Here is a 23,335-nt window from a genome sequence, read left to right as displayed (position 1 = left end):
TATTAATATTTTGGAATAAAATAAAAGCAAAAAAGACAGTAATCGAGAGAATAGAGAAAAAAGGGCTCCAAAATATTTTCATATCCGAACTTAGAAATATCTTGATACGTGATATGATATAGAAAAAATTGATTTCTGAGGAACAGAAGTCTATCCTACTATAATTTTCCTATAATTTTGTCCGTAATCTTTTATTTTTTAAAGAGTTTTAGTCATTAGCAGCATTAATTAATTCTTTCACGTTCATATGATCACCCGATAATAGGTATACTGTCAGTTTTTCGCAAAATGTCATACAAAAAAATCGAGATATCTCGCAATATTGGTTAAACAAAATTAAAAGTTTCTTTTATATCTTGTTGAATGCTACCCCAACAAAATCTACTTCTTCCAATACTAGAATATATCTTTATACAATATACGAAAGATTGTGATTTCCAAAACGCGATAATCTATTTTATTATAATTATTATATTTTCCTATAGTTTTAATCTTGTTCTTTCGAATTCGAAGGAGTTTTAATCATTAACAGCGTTAATTAATTTTTTCACATACACACACATATTTATAAAATTATTTAGATATTAACTCTAGTTATCTGTTTTTTCAAAATCGAATAAATTAAAATTATACACATATACTTAATATTTGAACTGTCGAATGCGCGGCTCAGCCATGACAGTTTTTTATTGATATGAAATAATGTACAGCGTAATATCGAGATAATCAATCAGTATCGCGGAAAAGAAGCAACAATACTTGCGTGTATCGATGCCTTTTTTAATAGTGGATAGCTATATTAAATAATTTTTCAATTTAACTATCGCAGATGTAATGTAATTATTATGAGAGAGAGAAAGAGTACGAAACTTATTTATTGATCAGATTATATGTGTAAAAAAGACATATATATAAAAGAATATTGCAAATGACATTAATATAGTTAATATTCGTTTTTCCGGGACTTGTACTTCAAAAACTTGGATTGAAAATATTTAAACATAAGTTTTACGAAAGTACAAAAACCGTATACTAATTACTACACATACATAATTTGGGAATACTTAAATATATTACAAGTATGCAACTAATAAATCAATTGTGCACCCAACCCCCTTTTCGTTATTATCATCTAATTAAATAGAATGTTTGATTATGTCAAAGTTGTATTAATAATCTTAGACACTTTCAATATATATATAAGTGTAATATTAAAATTAATTAATTATATGTGCCATAGCCAATTATCTGATTTTGCATTCTTTATTTTTTGATAATATTCATTGTAATAATTATTTAATGGACAAGTTTTAGTAATTTCTTATCTTATACTGCTCAAAATAATGTTGTATCTATATACCTATATGGAATCGAACAGTTATACAGTGATAATCTGTCCCACTATATTCTATAATAATATTGGACAATCAATGTCAAATATCGAAATTGAATGTCTATCTGTAAAAATAAATCGTGTATTTTGGACATTATTAAATTATATAATCTTTCTATTTTCTAAAAGATCGCTTTTTAAATATTTGACGGGTTAAGTGCTTTGATAAAATTAAGTATCGTAACTCATTGAATTTTTTAAATTTTTTAAATGCAATAATTATTATCTTTTTTCTTGTAATTATTATATATTTTAATATTTACTATATGTATTTAATATCATTCCAATAGTGTATACTTTAGAATCGTTCTTTATTTATCGTGATTATTTGGTAATGTTTGAAGAATCATCGATGATCACGTAGTTCCTCAAACTAAAGGAACTCGAGTTAGAATTAAGTTTTTTATTTTATATAAATAAGAGCATATCATATCCTCAACGCATGTGTGTGTGTGTGTGTGTGTGTTAATTGTCGCTTTGGAGTTCGCTGGATCCCGTGGCGTCCGGGGCTTTCTGTAACTGTGCGTTCTGGAACCTGTCATAGCCGCCGTTAGATTCGCCAAAGATCTTCCGGCCGGGAATCCTCTCGTCGTCCTTAATACTGACTTCCGTGCCAATTTGCACGGGCCAGGGTAGTTTGCCGCCATTGTCCCTGATAGCAATGAGATTGCTCACCTTCCGCTCGCTGCTCAAATTCTCCTTGGTCGACACCTTGACCCGCCGCGAGTCGCTCTCGGGATATTCGTAGGGACGATCGTAATAGCTCGATCTCTTTGCATACGGATCATACCCGTCATATGACTGTCTATATCGATACCTGCCGGGATCAACGTTACCAGGTACGCGTTTATAAGCATCGTCTCGCGTGACCGATGTCTTGTCGTATCGTGGATAATTTCTCAGATCTACCGGCTTTCTCACGACCTCCGGCAGGGTAGCGTAGTAGATGATCCGTCTGGGCTTTGGCGTGGGTCGATTTCTACCGTAGAGATCGAAATCGTCCTCTCTGTAACGATCGTAACGATCGTAGTAATATTGATTATTCGGCAGACGCGCGTAATAATCTCTCTCCATCCGGTAGCGATCGGGATAGTGGTAGCTATATCCTCGACGATACGACGGATACTCATAATCTCTCTCGCGTATCGCGTTCCTGTACCAGGACATCTGGTCGTAGTCGTCGTAGCTCTTGGTGACCGGCATATCCCTGGACTCGCGGTACTCCGGGTAGTTTCGTCGAAAATGTTGACCCGTTACAAAGTCTGCTCGTGGTGCTTGATGTCTGCGATAGCTGTTGGACAGAGCGGCGGCCTCTTCTTCCTCCTGCTGTTGCCGGATCACCTGATCCAACGGGATACGATGACGAAATTCGACCGAGATCGGTTGCACCGAAGTCGACCATGTTTCAGGTGAATTCAGGCGAGCCTCGCGTACGCTCTTGGTCGTCGAGATCTTTTCCATGCTCGTCCCATTTTCCGCTTGTCTACGAATACGTGCAATTTCTCTGGTCTCCTTTATAAATGGCTCGTCATCGTCATTGTCTTCCTCATCTGCATGTAAAATTTTCGTCATACGTGTTTTCCGCAATGTTTTCTGGATATGTGTGTTTTTGTTATCCTCTTGACGAGGGAGGACAAAGTCATCGCTATAAGATGAATCCTCCAAAAGTTTCTGGAAACGCTCGAGATTTTCGTTCTCAATATGAGCATCTCGCGATTCGTCGAACGGAATTACACGACCTACTCCGCTCACGGTGCGGACTTCGAATGCTGAAGAGTCCAATCGTGGCCAAAAGGAATGATCCGGATAGACGGATTTCAGATACGGTGTAATTTGCCAAGCCTCACCAATGCCGGCCGCGTTAACTCCAACCAGTAGAAAGATTAAGGGACACATGGCCGATAAGCGCATCGTCATAATCTAAAAATTCAAACATTATTAATACATATATTTTATGTGTATATTTATAGATTCTATTTATTGTTAAAATGTTCTCTAAGATTGAATTATTTATATTATCTAAATTTTTAATGAGTATTCTTAGTCTGAGAAAAAAAGAAAAGAGGAGAGTATTATATTTTATTTATTTTGAAATACTATATCGCATATAGAATTATCGTGTATTCACTTATTTAGTAAAAAAAATGCTAAACATATAAATTATAAGTAAAATAAAAAATTAATAATAATGATTAATACTAATTAAAGAGTTCGACCGATTCGTGGGTCCGTCAGAGCGATCAAATTAAATTTTCCCGAATTCCTCTTCTACGTGCGAAGTCGGCGTATCGGTCTGATTGCTCGCTTCCACTTTGAACGTAACCGTGAATATCACCGGCACTTTCCATCGAAACGCGTGGCTTTAAAAAAGCCGGCGATATACATTGAATGACCGTTCCGTCCGGTCGCTACGCGGTCAGAGATCGCATCGAATCGTCCTCCAATGTAGACACGGCCGATTCTCCATGACAAATATAATTTCCCGGACCGTTTCCGCGGTATTATGCCCGAGTTCCGGTCGATTCGCATAGAGATCCATCCGGATGATTGTTCGCCCATGTTTACCATAGCTCGAAATCACGCCTGATTCCCATCGACGAAAGTTCAATGTTTCACGCGACTTTCAATTCAAAATTATGGTAATAAAATTGTTCATGTATAGAGAATTAGATATAATCATCTTTTTAATATTTTGCGTTTATATTATATTGTGCTTTACAATTTTTGCTTTTTTAACAAATTTTTATTTGTCTTTTTCCTTTCTTCGTAAATTCTTTGTACTTATAATACGCTTAATAGGAGAAATTCGACTTTCTGATCAAGAATCTCAAAAACATTTATGCAAAAGTAGAAAAAAATAACACGATTATGTTATCGATATCTTGGGTTGCACAAGACTCAAGACAAGACAATATTCGTAAAAATATTGTATTGTGGTATTAAAATTTTTCGGAAACTTAAATCTTGTTTTGATCTTGAATGAATCCTGGTAGCAAAAATCTTGTCTTGTATTGTCTTATCTCGATTTTATTAACAATTTTTATATACTGAAGAATTTTGTTTAAATTAATATTTAACATAATATAAGTTTCATAATATATAATAATTTAAGATAATTATTACTATTTATGTCATTTACAATCTTAGTTTTGGTCTTGATAACTAATTAAAAATCTTCTATATTTCGTGCAACTCTGATCGATACAAGATCATCATGAATAAAGAGCTAGTAGTACTGCTTCGTAGAGGCAGAATCTTATTGGCGAACGCTGGAAGCTTCCGGTTACGTTGAGTCATTTTACCACAGTTATAAGCACGCTCTCGGTTATTGTGAGCAGCATCGCTAACAAACGACCGTCGAGCAAAAGGTCGGTATCTCCGGCGATGTAGCGGAACAAATCTGCAGCAGGACAACGATCTTACGCTCCGTTATCAAGGCGTCGCACAGTTATATCCGCGGTTTACAGTTAGACACCAACGAGACCGTTTCGCTCTTAATTAAGAATCTTTTTAATTAGCCATGCAACAGCGTCGCGATGAAACTGGAAGTTAATGCTTACCGCGTCGAAAATTGGAACATGGAGAACGCGATGCGTAGCGGCAATATCACTGTTTTTAAAAACGCGAAACGGCTGATGCGTTCGAGATAGAAAATAAAATGGAGATTTTAAATATCTGCTAACAAATAAATTTGGAAATTTTTTCGATATTCTGTATTTCGCTATACACAACATTCATACCAACGCATACAATTTTGAAAAGCGTAAGAGCTATGCAAATATAAAAAGATTATATTATGATATTAATATATAAATTAAAATGTTTATATTATAAAAATTGTACAACGGATGGATCATTGTAATTTGCCTGTGTTTTTAACTCACTTTGCGGTTTATAGTTTCGATAATTGAATGTTTTTAGATTACATTATTGCATTACTGCTTAAATGTCAGAACATTGAAATACTATCAGTTACTAAATTGTAAAAAATATTTAAATGAAAAAAAATGCGTTATTATTAAATCCAAATTTATAATAAAAAATTTTAGTTCTACATGCGATTATATACTTTCTTGTAAAACCATTTATATAAATTGATTAATTAATGGTTTAGATAATTAATGTTAATATATGTAGTTAAATTAAAGCAACAATAATTCGACCGAATTACAAACCATCGAATTGTAACCATATCCGAATCTGTTCACATGCGAGAAGTGTGTGCAAACAAGGTTTAATATAATAAAAGATTTCTGTTATAAATTCAAAACCTATACTTGTTTACATTAAATACAAATTTTCTCATTTGTAATTATTTTACCAACGCAAATATAATAATTATTTTATCTACATTCGTACATGATTAAATACAATATTTCGTCGCTCTTTAATATATCATTTTCGATATATTAGTTTAATTAGCTTAATTGTTTTTCTTTAAATTAATTTAATTGTTTCTTTGTCTCTCTTGTTTAATATAGTGTATTACTATACCAAAATCTAAAAATATATGTGTATATAAATATATTATATTAAAATTATATCGTAATGCTAACACGATTGCATGAATGCATAGAATGTGTGTTTGTGTGTATATGTGCGCGTGTGTAATATATTAGTAAATACAGTATAGAATTTTTAAAATTTACAAAAAGATTTATAAAATTTACTACGTAAGAAGAAGATTGCATGTTTTTCCAAATATGTATAGAATAAACAATGACGCTATCTTTTACATTGAAACAAATAGAAAAAGTTATATGATAATAAAAAAGCACTGCAAAATATCGACGATATAATTATTTGCATTTAGCGAGAAAAAAATGTATTAAAATTATCGAAAGAAAATTAATAAGAAATATTTCAGTAAGAGTTACCTGTTGTCTGCCTGGCGAATGTCGTTCACTGTTCGGAGTGACTCTGATTACTACCGCACAGTAGTTCACGAATTCCGGTTTACCCCGGCTTCATACCTGCATACCGCTCAGTTGTCGCAGGTGAAACATGTTTACCCCTCTACCAGACAGTTAACTACCGTTCACAATTGCTCATCGTTTTTAACTGTAAGGCTTGTACCGAATGATAGTTAAACAGTTGCACCGACCAACAAAGACAATAACTGTGAGTGAAATAAACGCGTCATGTTACTAAATTTATTACCAAAATTTGTAGAAATGCTGATATCTAGGCACACAGGATGATGATAAATTAAATTTTAGAATCATGCTAAATTGATCAAATTATTCAAATTTTGTTAATTAAGAATTTTCTTTGATAAAAATATCCACACATCAATTTCTACATTGTTAGTAATCGAAATAACTTTCCCAAATTAAGCTTTAGAGACTAAAGCATATAAGTAACAAACTTTATTCTTTATTTATCTTCGAATTTGCTTCCTTCCACATTTTAATTTACAATTTATTGTTAGTTAGCTATATATATTAATTAAACTTTCTTTAATATATGAATTGTGCTGTAAAATTTTGCAAAACTGATTCGCAATAAAAAACGATTCTTTATGATTTTAAGTTTGCCACAAACTATAAAATAGTATTCTTTTTTTTTTTTTGTTTTCTCTTCTCTTACTATTGCATATATTTTATATATTAAAAAAATATTTTTTCTCTACAAAGTGTTGTTATCTTACGGAGAGCAGAGAAGGAAAAGAAAGGAAAAATCAATTAAAAAAAGGGGCAAAGGTTGATAAGAAAAAAAGAACATTTCCATCGACATAATAGATTTCTGACAAAGCTATGTACGTGCATACATCTGATATTAAACGCAGTGTGAATTCTACATTATCCACTAGATGCGCGCCTGCAAAAGATGACTCTGCTAGTTCGATAGGTATAAAAGCTTGCTAATTCACAAGAAAAATTGATATAGAAACGATATCACATAGAGAATGACCTTTATAAATTATTTTGTTAAAAGTCTTTTTCTATTTAATTATAACAAGAATTCTAATTTTCTGTTTTTTTTTTATTTTATGAAATTGATCTATAATAATTGTCCTCAACCAAAACGTCAACCGATCTAAGCTCGGTGAAACGCATACTCCCTCCGTTTTTTGCCAACCTGCGGTTGGCAGCAGTCGGGAGTAAAAACGTATAAAAAACATAAAATATTAAATAGATAAAGCTTGGTCACTTGCAGAATGCATTCAAAATTCAGGATTTTCGTGTTTAAAACATATGTCAGGAAATTTCTTCGTCGCATGTACAGCTGCGGTTTCACTTCAATGTAGTTACGTAAAATGCGGCGACTAGACATTCTTGGATACAAAGAAGACACGAGATGTAGATTATACAAAGAGACATGAATTTTATTTCTTAATTCAAAATAACCATAGTACATAATATCGATTACGTATTTTTTCTGAATAATGTTTGCGCGTTATTAGCTTGAGTAAAATGATCTTTTACAGAAAACGTACACCGATATGAAAGCGTAACACAATCGCAATATGCATTGCCTTAGAAAAAAAATGTCTTCTTTACTTTACAAAATGCTAAGAATCAAATCAAATTTCTTTATCATCGTCAATTATCCGTTCCATTTATATAACAAATTCGAGTAATAACAAAGCTTGATAAAAGAAAAACTGTAAACAAAATTTCAACAAAATAAACGCATTGTTAATTAATCGTGAATTGATTAAATATGATCGGTAATTCTGTAACGATGAAATAACAAGTATCTCGTGACACATATGTACAAACGTATTTATACTGGAAGAGCATCCCTGGAGAACATCGTTTTACGCGCATACAGCTTATTCGCAAAACAAATAAGATCACAATACGACACATCATTATACGGCTACTAGACTGTAACTTTTAATTGGAGGAACAAACGGACTTATTAAACGTAACGTCGAGGGGTTAACAGGGTGGTGAAATCTTTGTGTAACGAGCCTCTTGTTGCAGACGAATAACCGCGGAAAGCGTTGTAATGTCTCGCGATATCTCGCAGTAATTAGGTGCCGCATGAAGGGATGAACGTGCTCGCAAAGAAGTGAACGTGCCGAGAACTGCGAAATTCCTTTCCCTTTGGCATGTCGTTAAAAAGTAGTTCTAATTAGGAGTTGTGTGCGTGTTTGTCAGTTATTTATTAAAAAGCAACTTTTCATTTCTATCGGTTATCTTTATTAATAAAATGTTATAACGCTGGAGAATATTGAAATAGGAAAGAAACATTTTTATGTATTTCAAATACCTTAAAGATTACGTAACTTTGGGAGATATAATTATCATGGATGAGATTGTAGAGCATCAAGTTGCATTATGCAAAATGGGTAAAAAAGGAAAGAGAAAACGACTTAAAAGACGTAATATATTTTATTTAGACATTAATAATCCATAAAACATTGTTTATATATGGGGCTATAAACAAATAACTCTCGTCGCTACCATCTAGTCGTGACATAATAAATATTATGTTGTTCGTTTTGCACAGAGAAAAAAACGCAGAAAGAGAAGCGCGTCAGGCTTCGAAAAAGCTCGACCGATTTTTTCCCGGCTGTCGATAATGTTTGTTTTTTCACAATTGCGTTACATTTACGAATTGTACAGGATATTTAAAAAAATGAGATGACTAGATCTCTGATATGCATAAACTACAGAGGCTGTCGATGGCAAATCACTAACAAAGGTTGGAAAAGAATAAAAATTAAATAAAAATAAAATTTCTCTTCTAAAGACATTAGTTTATTATATATTGTTTTAAAACAATATAACAATTTATATCATATTCATATACATATAACTATTTTGATTCTCATAGCCGTTTTTAAACTAAGAATTAAGTAAGGATTATAAATAAAATCCGGACTAAAAGTAATATATAATGAAAGCTATTGAATTTATATATTTATAAATTTCTAAGTTCGCGGATCTTTTTCCCTATCAAAAATTCAAATATATATATAATGATATTTATAAATTAATACACACTTGTAGAATCTGATTTATAGAATGTCACACACAGGCTTAAATTTATCAATGTTTATTAAATCGGAATTAATAAATCTGTAAAATATATATAAAGAAGCACGAATTGTGCTCAAAATTTAAAATAATAATCTAAACTACATGTTTTAAGCATCTTTAACATATAATAATAATAATAATAAGAGAGAGTTGTGATAATATAAAATTAATATAGCCGCCAAAATAAAGTCTCTCGCTTTCTCTGTACTATGTTTCCTTCTTAAAATAAGCAACAATTGTTTAAATTGCGTACAGTATAAATGGTGAAAAAAATTTCAAAATAAAATTTTAGAATAGATAACAACGGAGAAACGGAGTTGTTTTTTTTAATAACAATTACAATTTAAATTTATATAACGTAATTCAGTTATTAGTTCACCATCGACACCATTGTTTATCGAAAGATATGTCCTTTCATGAATAATTAAAGTGACAATCTTTCTATTTAATCTACATACACACACGTATGTGCGACTGTGCTATAAAAGAAAGTAATATAACGTCTAATATAATTTCTTCGTTTTCTTAAGAAACAAATTTGCCAATAATAAATTATTTATTTACTAGTTATTAATGATATGATATAATTATATCGAAGACATTAATTAGTCTTCATTCAAGATAACAACTGGTAAATAAATAATGACTAAGATTTCTGATAAGTTAAATCCATTGATGTGATTTTGTTTAGCTAATATTTTGTCCACAAATACCTTTATTTTCAACACTTTTGCCATTGAAATGACAAAAAGCACTTGATTTCATATCATTGAGAATAATAATCAACTTATACATTGTGTATATAGAATTTTCTAAATATATAAATTATTTCACAAGAAACAATTTTTGCGATTTACAATTGCGTTATATGATTTAAGATCTTGCGATTGATTAATTTTAAACGTTTAAAAGCTAAATAAACAGAATTTAAGAACTTGTAGATCTCAAAATATATAATTAAAAAATTTTTTAATTTTACAATAAACGAATGCATTTAAAAATAAGAATTTTAACACTTATAAGTATCAAAACTCAATAAGAGATTTTAAGACTTTAAGAGATGCAAATATCAAATATTTGAAAAATCTCATATTTTTAAAAAAGACAATGTAATTTTGATCAATACAACAGTTTAAAAAAAATATATAGATTCGTTAAATGACGTAAAAAATTAAAGATCCACAAAATTAAATCAAGTACCAATCAACATTGCTACACAAATAATAAATAATCTCTAAGTAATTTAAGCCAATCTGAATTCATACAACATTAAGCTTTTCAATTTGTTCTCAATGAAATTTTGAAACGAAATTACATGTATGAAAAAAGTCCAGAATAGAACTGATATTTTTTTCTTTTTTGGAAAGATGATCGATATTTGATCAGCCGGCATAGACCACGGGATCTAGCGATCCTGAATAATTTGTTAGGCAATTAAGCTATATACAAACAGGTGCGTAATCCTTAAAGGAGATCGATATGTCTCGTTGGTTGGCCGGGGAAGACCGTTCCGATGAATTTTCTTTGAATCTTTTCTTTTTAATTATTATTATTTCTCGTTTATTCCTTCGCCGATAATGAACCATTGGTCAAGGCCATCACCGTTCCAGAAGTTGTTCTCGAGTTCGTATCAGAATTCAGTTCCAAAGAAGAGTCCTGTAACAACAAGCAAAATATTTTTAATAACTACTTAGTACTCTATCATGAAAATTATAAGAAAGAGATTAGTAAAGGCCCTAATATTTCTGAATTAAAGGAGTATCAAACTCGACAATTTTCTAGTATCTAGATTTCACAAATGTCAAAGTTTACATATTGAAAAATTCGAGGCTTGGACAGTCACTATTTATTAGCAATCCTTAATGAAAAATAGAACAGTACGATTTATCGCGCGGAAAAAAGAAGTATCGTGACGACATTATTGTCACCGTTTCTGGTCGTCGTTGGCGCCAACAACACCGATTTACGACTCTTGTTAATATGCATCCGAGAAGAACGATTTTCTATTGTGGATGCCTGCTTTTAACTGCTGTGTGACGAGAGCGACGCCTGTCATTAGGGCCGCCATGCTGAATCCATTAGATCTTTGCGTTCTTTACGATTCTCATGACAAGACGCATGGTCCTAAAGACCATGTTTCTGCTATCATGTCATTTTTGATTGCGCGTCATGCCGAGGATCTTTTCACCAATAGGCAAAAAAAGTATCTGTCCCTTATATATATTTCTCATTGTCTTAACTATGTCTCACACTCCTTGCATTTATTAATATTATAATATAATAAAATAAATCAATATTATATAGAAATAATAGCATAAAATTTTAGAAGCTTATTAAGAAAAAAAATTCGATAATAGCAAATAATTTGCCTCATTTAATCAGTTTTCAACTAATTTCTACGAAAAAACAGTCATTTTTTTTTATTTGATTTCTAGTATTCATACTTGAAAAAATGTTTGCCGATTCTCGTGAAATGTTCACATATACAAAATAAAAATAAATTCAGAATTCAGTTCCAAAGAAGAGTCCTGTAACAACAAGCAAAATATTTTTAATAACTACTTAGTATTCTATCATGAAAATTATAAGAAAGAGATTAATAAAGGCCCTAATATTTCTGAATTAAAGGAGTATCAAACTCGACATTTTTCTAGTATCTAGATTTCACAAATGTCAAAGTTTACATATTGAAAAATTCGAGGCTTGGACAGTCACTATTTATTAGCAATCCTTAATGAAAAATAGAACAGTACGATTTATCGCGCGGAAAAAAGAAGTATCGTGACGACATTATTGTCACCGTTTCTGGTCGTCGTTGGCGCCAACAACACCGATTTACGACTCTTGTTAATATGCATCCGAGAAGAACGATTTTCTATTGTGGATGCCTGCTTTTAACTGCTGTGTGACGAGAGCGACGCCTGTCATTAGGGCCGCCATGCTGAATCCATTAGATCTTTGCGTTCTTTACGATTCTCATGACAAGACGCATGGTCCTAAAGACCATGTTTCTGCTATCATGTCATTTTCGATTGCGCGTCATGCCGAGGATCTTTTCACCAATAGGCAAAAAAAGTATCTGTCCCTTATATATATTTCTCATTGTCTTAACTATGTCTCACACTCCTTGCATTTATTAATATTATAATATAATAAAATAAATCAATATTATATAGAAATAATAGCATAAAATTTTAGAAGCTTATTAAGAAAAAAAATTCGATAATAGCAAATAATTTGCCTCATTTAATCAGTTTTCAACTAATTTCTACGAAAATTTTTTTTATTTTTTTTATTTGATTTCTAGTATTCATACTTGAAAAAATGTTTGCCGATTCTCGTGAAATGTTCACATATACAAAATAAAAATAAATAAAATAAAATAAAACTCATAACTTACAATGCTTAAAGTATGCATGATGCATGCCTGCGTGGTATTCTCGACATGTATCAATTCGTCGCAGTCCTCGTGATCCAACCCGTTTACGTCAGATCGAATCTTGATTGGCGACAGAGCCGCTTCGTTATCCGTTGACTTGCCACTGTCTGGGGACGGTATTAACTCGTGTCCATCAAGTTCCTCCTCCTCCGCGCGTTCTTCGCAATCCGTAGCCTTGATTTCCTGTCATAGATTCCGTTAGATCAATACCGTTACGCGAGATTATCGTAGACGGCAAACTGATTAACAAACGTATCTTTGTCAGGATCATTCATCCTTGTAAAAGAATGTGACAAAAAAATTGTAATAATGTCATGTGCTACTGGAGAGTTTGTTAATTAGTACATGCCGTACATTACAATTATTACTAGGAATTTTATCCTTCATAAAATATTCTCGTGTTTCACTCAAAATCAGTTTGATTAAATTTACTATTCTATTATGCACATTTTAAATAATATTTGATAAAGAGACTTGATATAACTAATATAATAAATATATTTAAATTAAAAATGTCAATTAATGAGAGTGTTTTGTTATAATTTTATTCTCTATATATTTTTCTGCATAATGCATACTTTTTACTCTAATACAGCACATTTGCTGATAATATAATACTACCATTGGAGTATATAAAAAAATGAATCAAAAAGAAAAATCGCTAGATAAAGAGTCATCTGTTCTATTATTATATACATATATAAAGATGTACAATAAATCGCAGAAGCGAATAATTTCTGCGATACTTAACATCAAAAAGTACAATTTTAGATTTTGCTATCTGTCGATGGGAAAAACTGTTAAGAGGAGATGTTGAGCGAGTGGCGGGAAAATGCCATCACCCGAGGGGGCGCGGAAAAATATTACTTCGTCATATGTTTCTCTGTCGATACGTCAACCCCAGAGTTAGCCTCGATGGAATCGACGTGTTTCGCGTCGGTCACTGGGGTTGCTTTTGCCGAGTGCAAGCGCACCCCCTTACTTTGCTTCTGTACAACTTCGTGGAAATCGTGCACGTCACGCGTCGTCGGGAAGATTGTCTGCGCCGTCGTCCACGGATATATCTCGTGTCGCAACCGTCGCGAAGCATCGCGATGCCTCTTTGTTGCCTCCTCGGATCTTGTGACAACACACCGATAAATGTGACGGAAGACTACGTGTCGTTTTGCAGAAAGAGGAGGAAACGAGACAGAGAGTGAGAGAGAAATGAAAAGAGAAAGATGGTGTTGATGTGAAAAATAAGTCAGATAGCAAGATCAGTCTTTCTGTAGCTGAGGTTAAACAGTTGTATTCGTTACTCGTTATGTATTAGGCCAGGCAAATTAAATTATGATTAAAGAGATAGCGGGAATATATATATAATAATATCGAGATATCTTGAAATTTAAACATTCTTTCACGAATGTAAAATAAAGTATATATATACTGAAAGTTCTGAAATACTATCAGTAAAATCTCTATCGATTATACTTGAGACACGTTACAAAATATATGCGTTGCATCAAAATATATAAGAGAACTAACGAATATATCTCATATATAAAAAAAGAAAACAAATTTTGGAATATAATTCACTCGTGAAAGTTACATAATCAATAACAGTAATAGTCATCGGTATTAATACTAGTAATATAATCATTGGTTGGTAATAAAATACAAATTAATTAGTAAAAGTGAGAGAATGTTACTTATTTAAATAAATCGACCATCGCATCGTGCTGGATAATGTATCTACGAGAGCGCAAATATTTCCGTTAATTTCACATTTTAATCACTCGAAAAATGCGCGCGCAGCAGTTTAAAAACAATTTCAAATATTCGTTAATTAGTTACTGACCAATAGATTAAATATAATCCGCGGACAAGAAACCTTGTGAGAGTTGATATTGTAATACATATTTCCATTGATGTATATTGCAATATTATATTAATAAATAAATACAATTGCCAAAGTTGCCATTTATAATTACCGACAATAATATAATCACAAACAATAGAAATAAAATAAACACACATTTTTATTCAGATACAAAATTTTCCATTATTACGGATTGTTTTGAGGATGAACTCCTTTTCTAGTTGTTCGTTCCACCCTTCGCAATGCCCGAGAGGCGGAAACTATTAATTCTTCAGTTCAGGTTGCGCGATTTTGTAAAATATTGCTGCATGACGTGGGCGTAAATAATAAATCATAGATAGGACGTAAGAGAGAGATAAGAGAACTAACCTGGAAATCCTGGGGGGAAGGCGACGACTCCTTCGGTTGGTCAAGACTAGGACTCCGCGACGGGCTCGGTGCTCTTGTGCCCAGCTCGTAAATGTTGATCATGTGGGCTGCCTGGGCATGAACCATCAATTCCCAAGCACTTGGAAAAGATAACTTGCAGAGGACGCAGAGCAACGCCGTCGTCGAGTCTCCTGTTTGTGTGTAAGTGAAACATTAATAAATAAGTTAAAAACGCGGTTGATATATCTCTCACACAGTGAACTAAAACAAGATCAAAATGAGACAAAATTCAAGAAGTGAGTTCCTTCACCATGTCATCCGCAACGAATAAATTTTAGATTACTCGATGGATTTTTAGACAGATTCTGGAATGAGTTATATAAGATTATTATCTACTTTAATGTTGTCAAATTAAGTTGTTGTTTAAAAGACAGCGAAAAATCTTTCGGGATTGGATTTCGATAATTACATTCGGTATGGTTAATTTTTAATTAATTTTGTTTCATTTGGTCTTTTTTTAATTCTTTGTGCAATAACGTGATTCGAGCCGCCATAAGGAAAGGGGAATTTGTACCATGTAATACAATTATTTTAATATGATTAAGGCATTTGAAATTGTTTGCACGATTTATAATAATAATATAAATATAACACAACATGCTCATTTAATTCGCGTAATGAATACATTATAAGGAATACGCGATATGAATTAATTCGATGTAAAAAAGAAATTATTCATTAATTACATTAATCAATTAAAAATCGAGATTTAATAAATAAATAATCTATATTGATTCGAATAAAGTATAAGTTTTGATCCGTATTACAACGATTCGGTAACCTTTTACATTGTAAGAATTATTAATTATGATAGATGAGAATAACGTGGCCGATTAAAATTAGCGATAGATAATTATACTAATTCTGGATCTCTTCCGGTGGGATTCGGAGCGCGTTTACGTACCGGAAGGAGGCGCCTCGAAGTTTATTTCGAGTACATACTTGGGGCGGCTCCGTTGAAGGTGTGACATTTACATGTGAACCGCAGCTTGCAGTAGTTCCGCTTGTGCTCCAACAGCTCCCCGAGTTCCGTGAACATCTCCCTGCAGTTGCCGCAGATCAGTATATCTGGATTGCCTACGACATACCTTCAATTAAACTCAACCTTCATTGCTCGATGAGGCTTTGGGATTCCGCGTTACGAGAAGATAAATTATAAACTACTCCAAACAATCGTTATTATATCTCTTTTAATTTATAATCAACGAGCACTCTTTAATGGCACTCTTTCGCCACCGAGCAGCAAAAAATCGTATTACATTTTCTTAATTTTATATTTAATTTTTTTTTTTTTTTTTCAAATCAGATAGTTGTCAAATTTTTCAGTGTCAAAACTGCCGATTCTTCTCAGAATTAATAATCATAATGCACGATTATTTAAATACGATGCCTCTGACTTTAAAATACTTAACGCGGAAGTGAAGGATTTTATTGACCTCTATTGTACATCGCGGATAATAAAGGTGCTTACTGTTTTAAACGCAGCACTTACTGTACACTTTCAATTGATTCAAGTCGGGTATTGTGCCAGTGTTTGCCGTCAATTGTTGTTTCTGCAGCTTCGGATGCTGTGCTCGTGTCGGTGGCATCAAACGCGGTCGTTTCAACGGTGGTGCCAAACGCGGCGGAAACGCGGTTGACGCGTAATAACTGCAAATACAAGGATATTTTGTAAAATACACTAGTTAACATAAATATATATACATATAATCAGATTATTACATGCATACATATACTAACATATTATAGAGAAGAATTTTATAATCTTTGTTGCTATTCAAACGATTTTTCTTAATATTTTTCGACTTGCACGACACACATGTGTGCTTTATTAAATATTATTTATCTATTTTTACTCTTTTCTTTAAGGTTTTACAATTACATAAGTACCTGTAACTCTATATCAATAAGTATCTGTAATTCTACTACCTTAATGATAAGTTATAATACAATCATAGTATGTATCTGTTATTTTCAGAGTTTCAATTACCATTATTGTCATTTATCATCGTTGTCAAGTTTTGCAAGAAATTCGTCAGAACTGGAAGTGTTGGTTTTAAGAAAACGATTGTTCCTTTAAAACTTTGAAGGTAAAGGCGCGCGGTAAAATAAATTAGGTTTGAATAATTCAAGATGTATCCTAGAGAGAAAAAGAGAGAGAGTAATGCGGTTTAAGCAAATTAAGATCAAATCAGCCCTCAAGATTTTTCCTTCAAAGATATCACTTTGCGAGTCAATAATAAATGCATATTGTGTATAAAAATATCAACAAAAAATTAATTATCATAAAAATGTACTGTTGTATTATTTAATATACATTAAAATATTCCTTGTAGAAAATTTTCATAAGGATCAATCCTTTTCGAAGAATGTGATAATAATTATTCTATTATTTCACAAAATTGGCTCGTAATCTATTATTACTGATTATTGAACATTAACGAATGCATATTATATATCTAGCATTCAAAATGAGAATATTGTGGATCATAATACATAGTTAAATTTTGCCCGAGCGGATTTCGCTTTATGACCTCACAACGCGGAACATACGCGTGTGATTTTACGCGATGTCAGAACTGCCGCTTGCCATAAATACCAGCAATTTGCAAGCTTGCAAATTGCCCCGGCTCCTTTTTACTACGAAGCGAACGGCGTTTCTGCGCAGTTTTGATTGGATTCACAACGCCCGAAATATTTTGCGTTTTGAAAAATTTCATAAACCCGTTATGCTGTTAAGTACTTTTTTGGTAGTGAACAAATTACATTTTTGTAAAACAAAAGCTTTTTAGGGCAGTTTAAGTTCTTTATAGCTACGAGTCATGGATTTAAAAAAACGTATTGCGTTCTTTTATTTTTAGATTATTTACATATATTCTATTTTATATGTCTATATGTTCGCGTTTTGTATTTTAGTTTACCTTTTTCTCGTTCTTTTTGAATCAATCATTTCTTGATGTATATATTTAATCTTTAAATATCAAATATATATTGTCAATACAGAACGCGCATCATTCACTCAATTTGACACACGCAATTCATACGATTACAATACTCTTGCCAGATATTTTATACTTTCAAAAATATAATACTTATATTAAGATATACGATCCATATAAAAGATGAATTTAATTTTAATATTAGAACATATTTTTAAAAATCTAATACTTATTTTATACTATTAAATTGAATTTTAATATTAAAATTATATTTTCAAAAACATAATATTTATATTAAGATACAATTCATAAGAGATGAATTTAATTTTAATGTTAAAAAATAGAGATATTCTGTATATGTAAACAAAAACTTTATAAACTTTGAAAGCCATATAAAAAATAAATAAAATAAATAGTTTATTGAATCTTAATTTTGTTCATTTGTAATGCGTTAAGAAACGCAATAGCACATTTCAATATTAAATACGTAATAGATAGGAATAAAAGTTGAAAGTTGAAAGTTGCCTATGTTTATACGGCTTATTCGCTAAAATCAAATTTATACCATATGAACATATATGTATACATCAATTCAGTCATGTCGTAACAATGCGCAGAAAAGTAATCAATATCTAGTCCTCCATTATTGCATCGGTTACGCAGCATCACAACGCCTCGCACACAAACAGTAAAGTCTGAATCCTGACAATAAAAATATCATGTTACTGACATATGCCAATGTTCATGTTGTTGTTGTCGAGTACTGCCGATTTGTATTTACTGGAAAATTTTAACGTTTCATTTTCTGGTGAATATATTGAAAAATTGTGAAATCTTACAAATTAAATTCTAGAAGTGAAAAATCTGTTATCTGTATGATGCACTCTATGTTTTATTTTACATTTCTATATCTGATTTATACGCCACTTATATTTCGCACATTACACTTTGTTATCTATTTTTTATATAATTTTTTCGCATTTTTTCTGAAGAATAGATAATTGATAAAAATTGTAGTCTGTTTTTGCTTCCATAAAAAAAAAAAAAAAAACAAAAAACGAACGTGTTACTTAAAGATTAGACGAACAAGTGTGCGTGAATTCGTGCTTCTCTGGCGTTGTTAAAAGTTCTTTTAAGATGAGTTTCGTTCTATTTCACTTTCGAAGTCGCGAATAATAGCCCAGGGTCGCGACAAGAGAAAAGGGATGATCGGAAAGAAGTAGAAAAAGACCGAAGGGGCATCATCTTCGACATTGTGTCGATCCAGCGTTCTTCGCCAGTATTTCAACAGTTCTAACTCTCCTTGAAGTACCATCCAATTATCAGCCAAGTCAGCTTTTGTTTTCACTCAACTTTTATAATTTTTTTCTTGTTCCTCTCTAAATTATATTTTTAAATATTAATAACATATTTGAACATATTTTTTCAGAGAAAGAGAGAGAGAGAGAGAGAGAGACAATCAATTATTAGTTACACATAACACAAATATAATTTGCACGAAATTAATAAATTTATAATAAGAAAAATGATTTTACTCGGAAAACTCTTCCAAAATCATTACAAATAAATTAAATCTTTAATTTTAAATCATTTTTTTTTTTTTAATTTTTGTGAAGAATAATTTTTAGGTCTTGAACAATTTTCTCGCAATCTTTAATCGGATAAAAATATCTAATGAATAATATTATTGACAAACGAATTTGGGTCATTCGCGTATTAAAGTCCAGTTGCATTAATGTTACAATATCGGATATCTGTCCGTTTTCTATAAGTAAGGTTTCTAATTGTCGTAATAGACGTGAATAGGCTACTGTTGAACATGTTAGATCGATCTTGTATGATTTCTGCTATCCTTTTTTTTTTTTTTTATTTATTTATAAGATAACTTAATTTAATTTTTATCCGATTAAATTATAATTTTCTCATGAATTTAAATTCACAAAAATTTCTAAAGGTATCCAAAAAGATAGATATCACAAAAAGGTATATATACATAAACGTTCAATCTCTCTATATAACATTTTATGTTTTAGATTCCGCTCTGTTTAATCGAGCGCGTTCAATCTCGAGCGGGACGATGTGGCCGTCGAAAAACGCCGATGCCAGTCGTCCACGTCGTCGCGTCTCCACTTTATACGCGGCTCTCGGATATGCATGTATTCAGATTAGACAACGCGGAGGGAGAATTTGTCGGATAAATTCAGCCGGGGGTGGCGGCCAGGAGCCGGCTCGCTCCCTCTAACACACTGGATTTCATTAAAATTCATTCGGCGCGGCAAGCTGTCACACGCGCCACGGATGTACAGACGAACGAGTAAGCTAATAGGCTTACCGTGTTACTACAAAAGGCGCCGAGTCCCTTCTCTCACCCGAGCGGATTGTACTGTGACCATACAAATTAAATATAAATAATATATATGCGACGTATAAACTGAATTAGATGACACATGTCTGCTTGTCATAAATACTTACATATGTACGTGTAGTGAAAATGTAAACGCGATCGTTAAAATAAAACTATTATTAAAATCTGATAAATTATAAGTCGAAAACAACAGTAATAAAATAAACTGACAAATCCAACTGACAAATCTGATAACTCCGAGCATCCTATATATAAAAGTCGTTAATGATGACAATTTGCAATATATATATGTATATGTATTCCGTGACATATTACTATTCCGATCATATCGCGAGAAGTAATATTATCAAATCGCTTCTTATCCTTTATTTGGAATCGATTTAAGATCAATAAATATATTTTTCATCAGAAAGCAACAAAACATCGTCACAGCGTATACTCGGCGAGCAAAACCAGTCGGCTATATTTTACTATCGCAAGTATCACGATTTGCGCTCATCCCCCTCGAAGCTATAAATAATATTTCTGTCGGTGGCCAGGTCGGCGTTTTCCCGCAATTATTACGTCTCTCATAACCGACGTCATAATTCTATACCGTAACGAGCCCATTCGTAACCCTCCAATCTCTTTTCCCCGTCATCCACTTTTCCACTCCATTCAAACATTTTTTTACGCACGTGCGACCTTTTAAGAGTGACAGCAACTAATGGCAATGTTGCAACAAATTCGTGGCAAAGCAATAAATATAACAACAAAATGATAAGAGCGCGTTGACAGACGTGTTTTGTATATGTGTGTGTGTGTGTGTGTGACAAAGATTTTTTTTTTAAATTTTTCAAACAATATTCTGGCTAAATTGTCGATAGGATCAAAATAAGTGTATTTTAACGATAAATGATTTTATTAAATAGAATAGTTGAAATAACGTTTCATCGTAATCCATTTTAACGTGCGTTTGCCGCTAAATTTCATTTAAAAGAATGAAGGTTCCAATCTAAATTTAAACTCAGTTGGGAATCCAAAAAACATACGAGAAATTCCGGAATGGTGGAACGTGGTGACGTTCGAAGGTGAGCCTAAAGACGAAGGTTGGCCAATAAATCGGTGGATTTTCATCAAGAGCTAACCCTGCGACGGACGTCGGCCAAAGAACGCTGTGATTGGCAGCTCTGACAATTATTTGTTTTCCACAAATCACACAGTGGCGGCGACGTCGTTCTTCTACCTTTTCTTCTTCGCCTTCGTCTTTGCTTTTTACATCAAATTTTCTCGTGATTTTCATCTTATAGATTTTCAATTTGTCATTCTTCTTTGTTTTTCTTTTCATAATTCCTTTTTTATTACAATACAAAAAGTTTATGTATTGATAATTATAATGTAGCTATTTCAATTCAATTTAATTAATTAGCATGTTTACAATTCGTCTTAATTAAATTATATCCTAAACGTTATCGTAATATTTGAGCGAACTCACTTGTCTCCATTTCGAGATGAGATATTTTACATTTGAATAGGAAATGTGCGCATATATATATGTGCACATAACAGCCACATAAATATAGAGAACAAATCAAATATTAAACGTGTTTTTAAAAATAAATGCATCAATAAATTAATTATTTTATTTAAATTTTTTTCTTCTTCGCCTTCGTCTTTGCTTTTTACATCAAATTTTCTCGTGATTTTCATCTTATAGATTTTCAATTTGTCATTCTTCTTTGTTTTTCTTTTCATAATTCCTTTTTTATTACAATACAAAAAGTTTATGTATTGATAATTATAATGTAGCTATTTCAATTCAATTTAATTAATTAGCATGTTTACAATTCGTCTTAATTAAATTATATCCTAAACGTTATCGTAATATTTGAGCGAACTCACTTGTCTCCATTTCGAGATGAGATATTTTACATTTGAATAGGAAATGTGCGCATATATATATGTGCACATAACAGCCACATAAATATAGAGAACAAATCAAATATTAAACGTGTTTTTAAAAATAAATGCATCAATAAATTAATTATTTTATTTAAATTTTTTTAATATTTTGTATGAAAATTGAAATTATTCTGTTATTAAAATAATGTCTTAACTATTTAAACAATTAAACATAATAATTTTAATTCTTTTAGTTTTCTTTCTTGCTTTTTCTTCTCTTTTCTATGTTTGAATAATCTATATGTATCTACAATACATTTTGTATAGTAATGAAAAAAAATTGATATGTTACATAAATAGTGAAATGTTTGTTTGGAATATTTCATGTTGATGATATCATAGATAAACATAAATAAACGTAGAATATTATTTTTACATTTATATGCTATCGATTTATGTGAATTAGAGAAATTTAAAACATTTTCATAAAACTTGAAAAGAGAACTAAATAAAACTAAAAAAATATCTATTTGTTATTTATTACATTTTCCGAAACAAGATTTACAAGATTTAAAAGTTAACTGTATATACATATGCGTGTAAAAAAAATATAAATATAAATTAATATTAAATAGATAATTTAAGAAAAATATATGTAATCTCGATACGTTTCTGCACGCACAGAAATGGTGTTATTATAATCGATTTTGCATTACATCCTCCTCTTTCGCCGCCCACTACATTTCGTCGTGCGAATATTAATGCCGCAATTAATTTCGCTTAAATCGCGATGGAATATTTCGGATTTTTCATGGAAGCCAAATTATACGCACTGACCAACAATGGCGTACTGGTATTGAATACCCTTTCCCCTCTTTTTAGGTAGGCGCCATTAATTCAGCACGATGTTTCGATTAAATTGCAGTCTAAGCGCGAAGATGTGAAAAGCATTTTGTGCGTTTGACGCGCCGCCAATTACGCGAGACGTCAAAATAATGAAGGCGAATCGCGTTTTCCACGATTGCCAGCTGCCAATT

The 23,335-nt window shown here is 31.8% G+C and overlaps 2 protein-coding genes across 3 annotated transcripts in view; both read right to left on the bottom strand.

The window, feature by feature from the left end:
* Positions 1–1,858: 1,858 nt before the first annotated feature.
* LOC115235468 lies at positions 1,859–3,310 on the bottom strand. Its single transcript, XM_029807284.1, has one exon. It carries the CDS (start codon positions 3,308–3,310, stop codon positions 1,859–1,861), a length of 1,452 nt encoding a protein of 483 aa, XP_029663144.1.
* A 5,407-nt stretch (positions 3,311–8,717) lies between these two features.
* The window catches only part of LOC115235427, a 195,402-nt gene continuing 180,784 nt past the window's right edge, over positions 8,718–23,335 (bottom strand). For both annotated transcript variants that reach the window (XM_029807223.1, XM_029807224.1), the window contains exons 8-12: positions 16,606–16,763; positions 16,056–16,190; positions 15,054–15,244; positions 12,788–13,009; positions 8,718–11,043 (exon numbers count right to left, since the gene is read on the bottom strand). In XM_029807223.1, the coding sequence (XP_029663083.1) occupies positions 10,948–11,043; positions 12,788–13,009; positions 15,054–15,244; positions 16,056–16,190; positions 16,606–16,763 (802 nt within the window). In that variant the 3' untranslated portion in view covers positions 8,718–10,947. The remainder of the gene's footprint in view (positions 11,044–12,787; positions 13,010–15,053; positions 15,245–16,055; positions 16,191–16,605; positions 16,764–23,335) is intronic.

Source organism: Formica exsecta, unplaced genomic scaffold (assembly GCF_003651465.1).
Source record: "Formica exsecta isolate Colony F162 unplaced genomic scaffold, ASM365146v1 scaffold222, whole genome shotgun sequence".
In the NCBI taxonomy this organism is placed as follows: Eukaryota; Metazoa; Arthropoda; class Insecta; order Hymenoptera; family Formicidae; genus Formica; species Formica exsecta.
The sequence above is the reverse complement of the archived record's forward strand: the minus strand, read 5'-3'. Positions and strand labels throughout refer to the sequence as shown.

Coding starts and splice junctions, on each gene's coding strand:
- LOC115235468 (XM_029807284.1), bottom strand. CDS start 3,310: ATGACGATGCGCTTATCGGCCATGTGTCCCTTAATCTTTCTACTGGTT.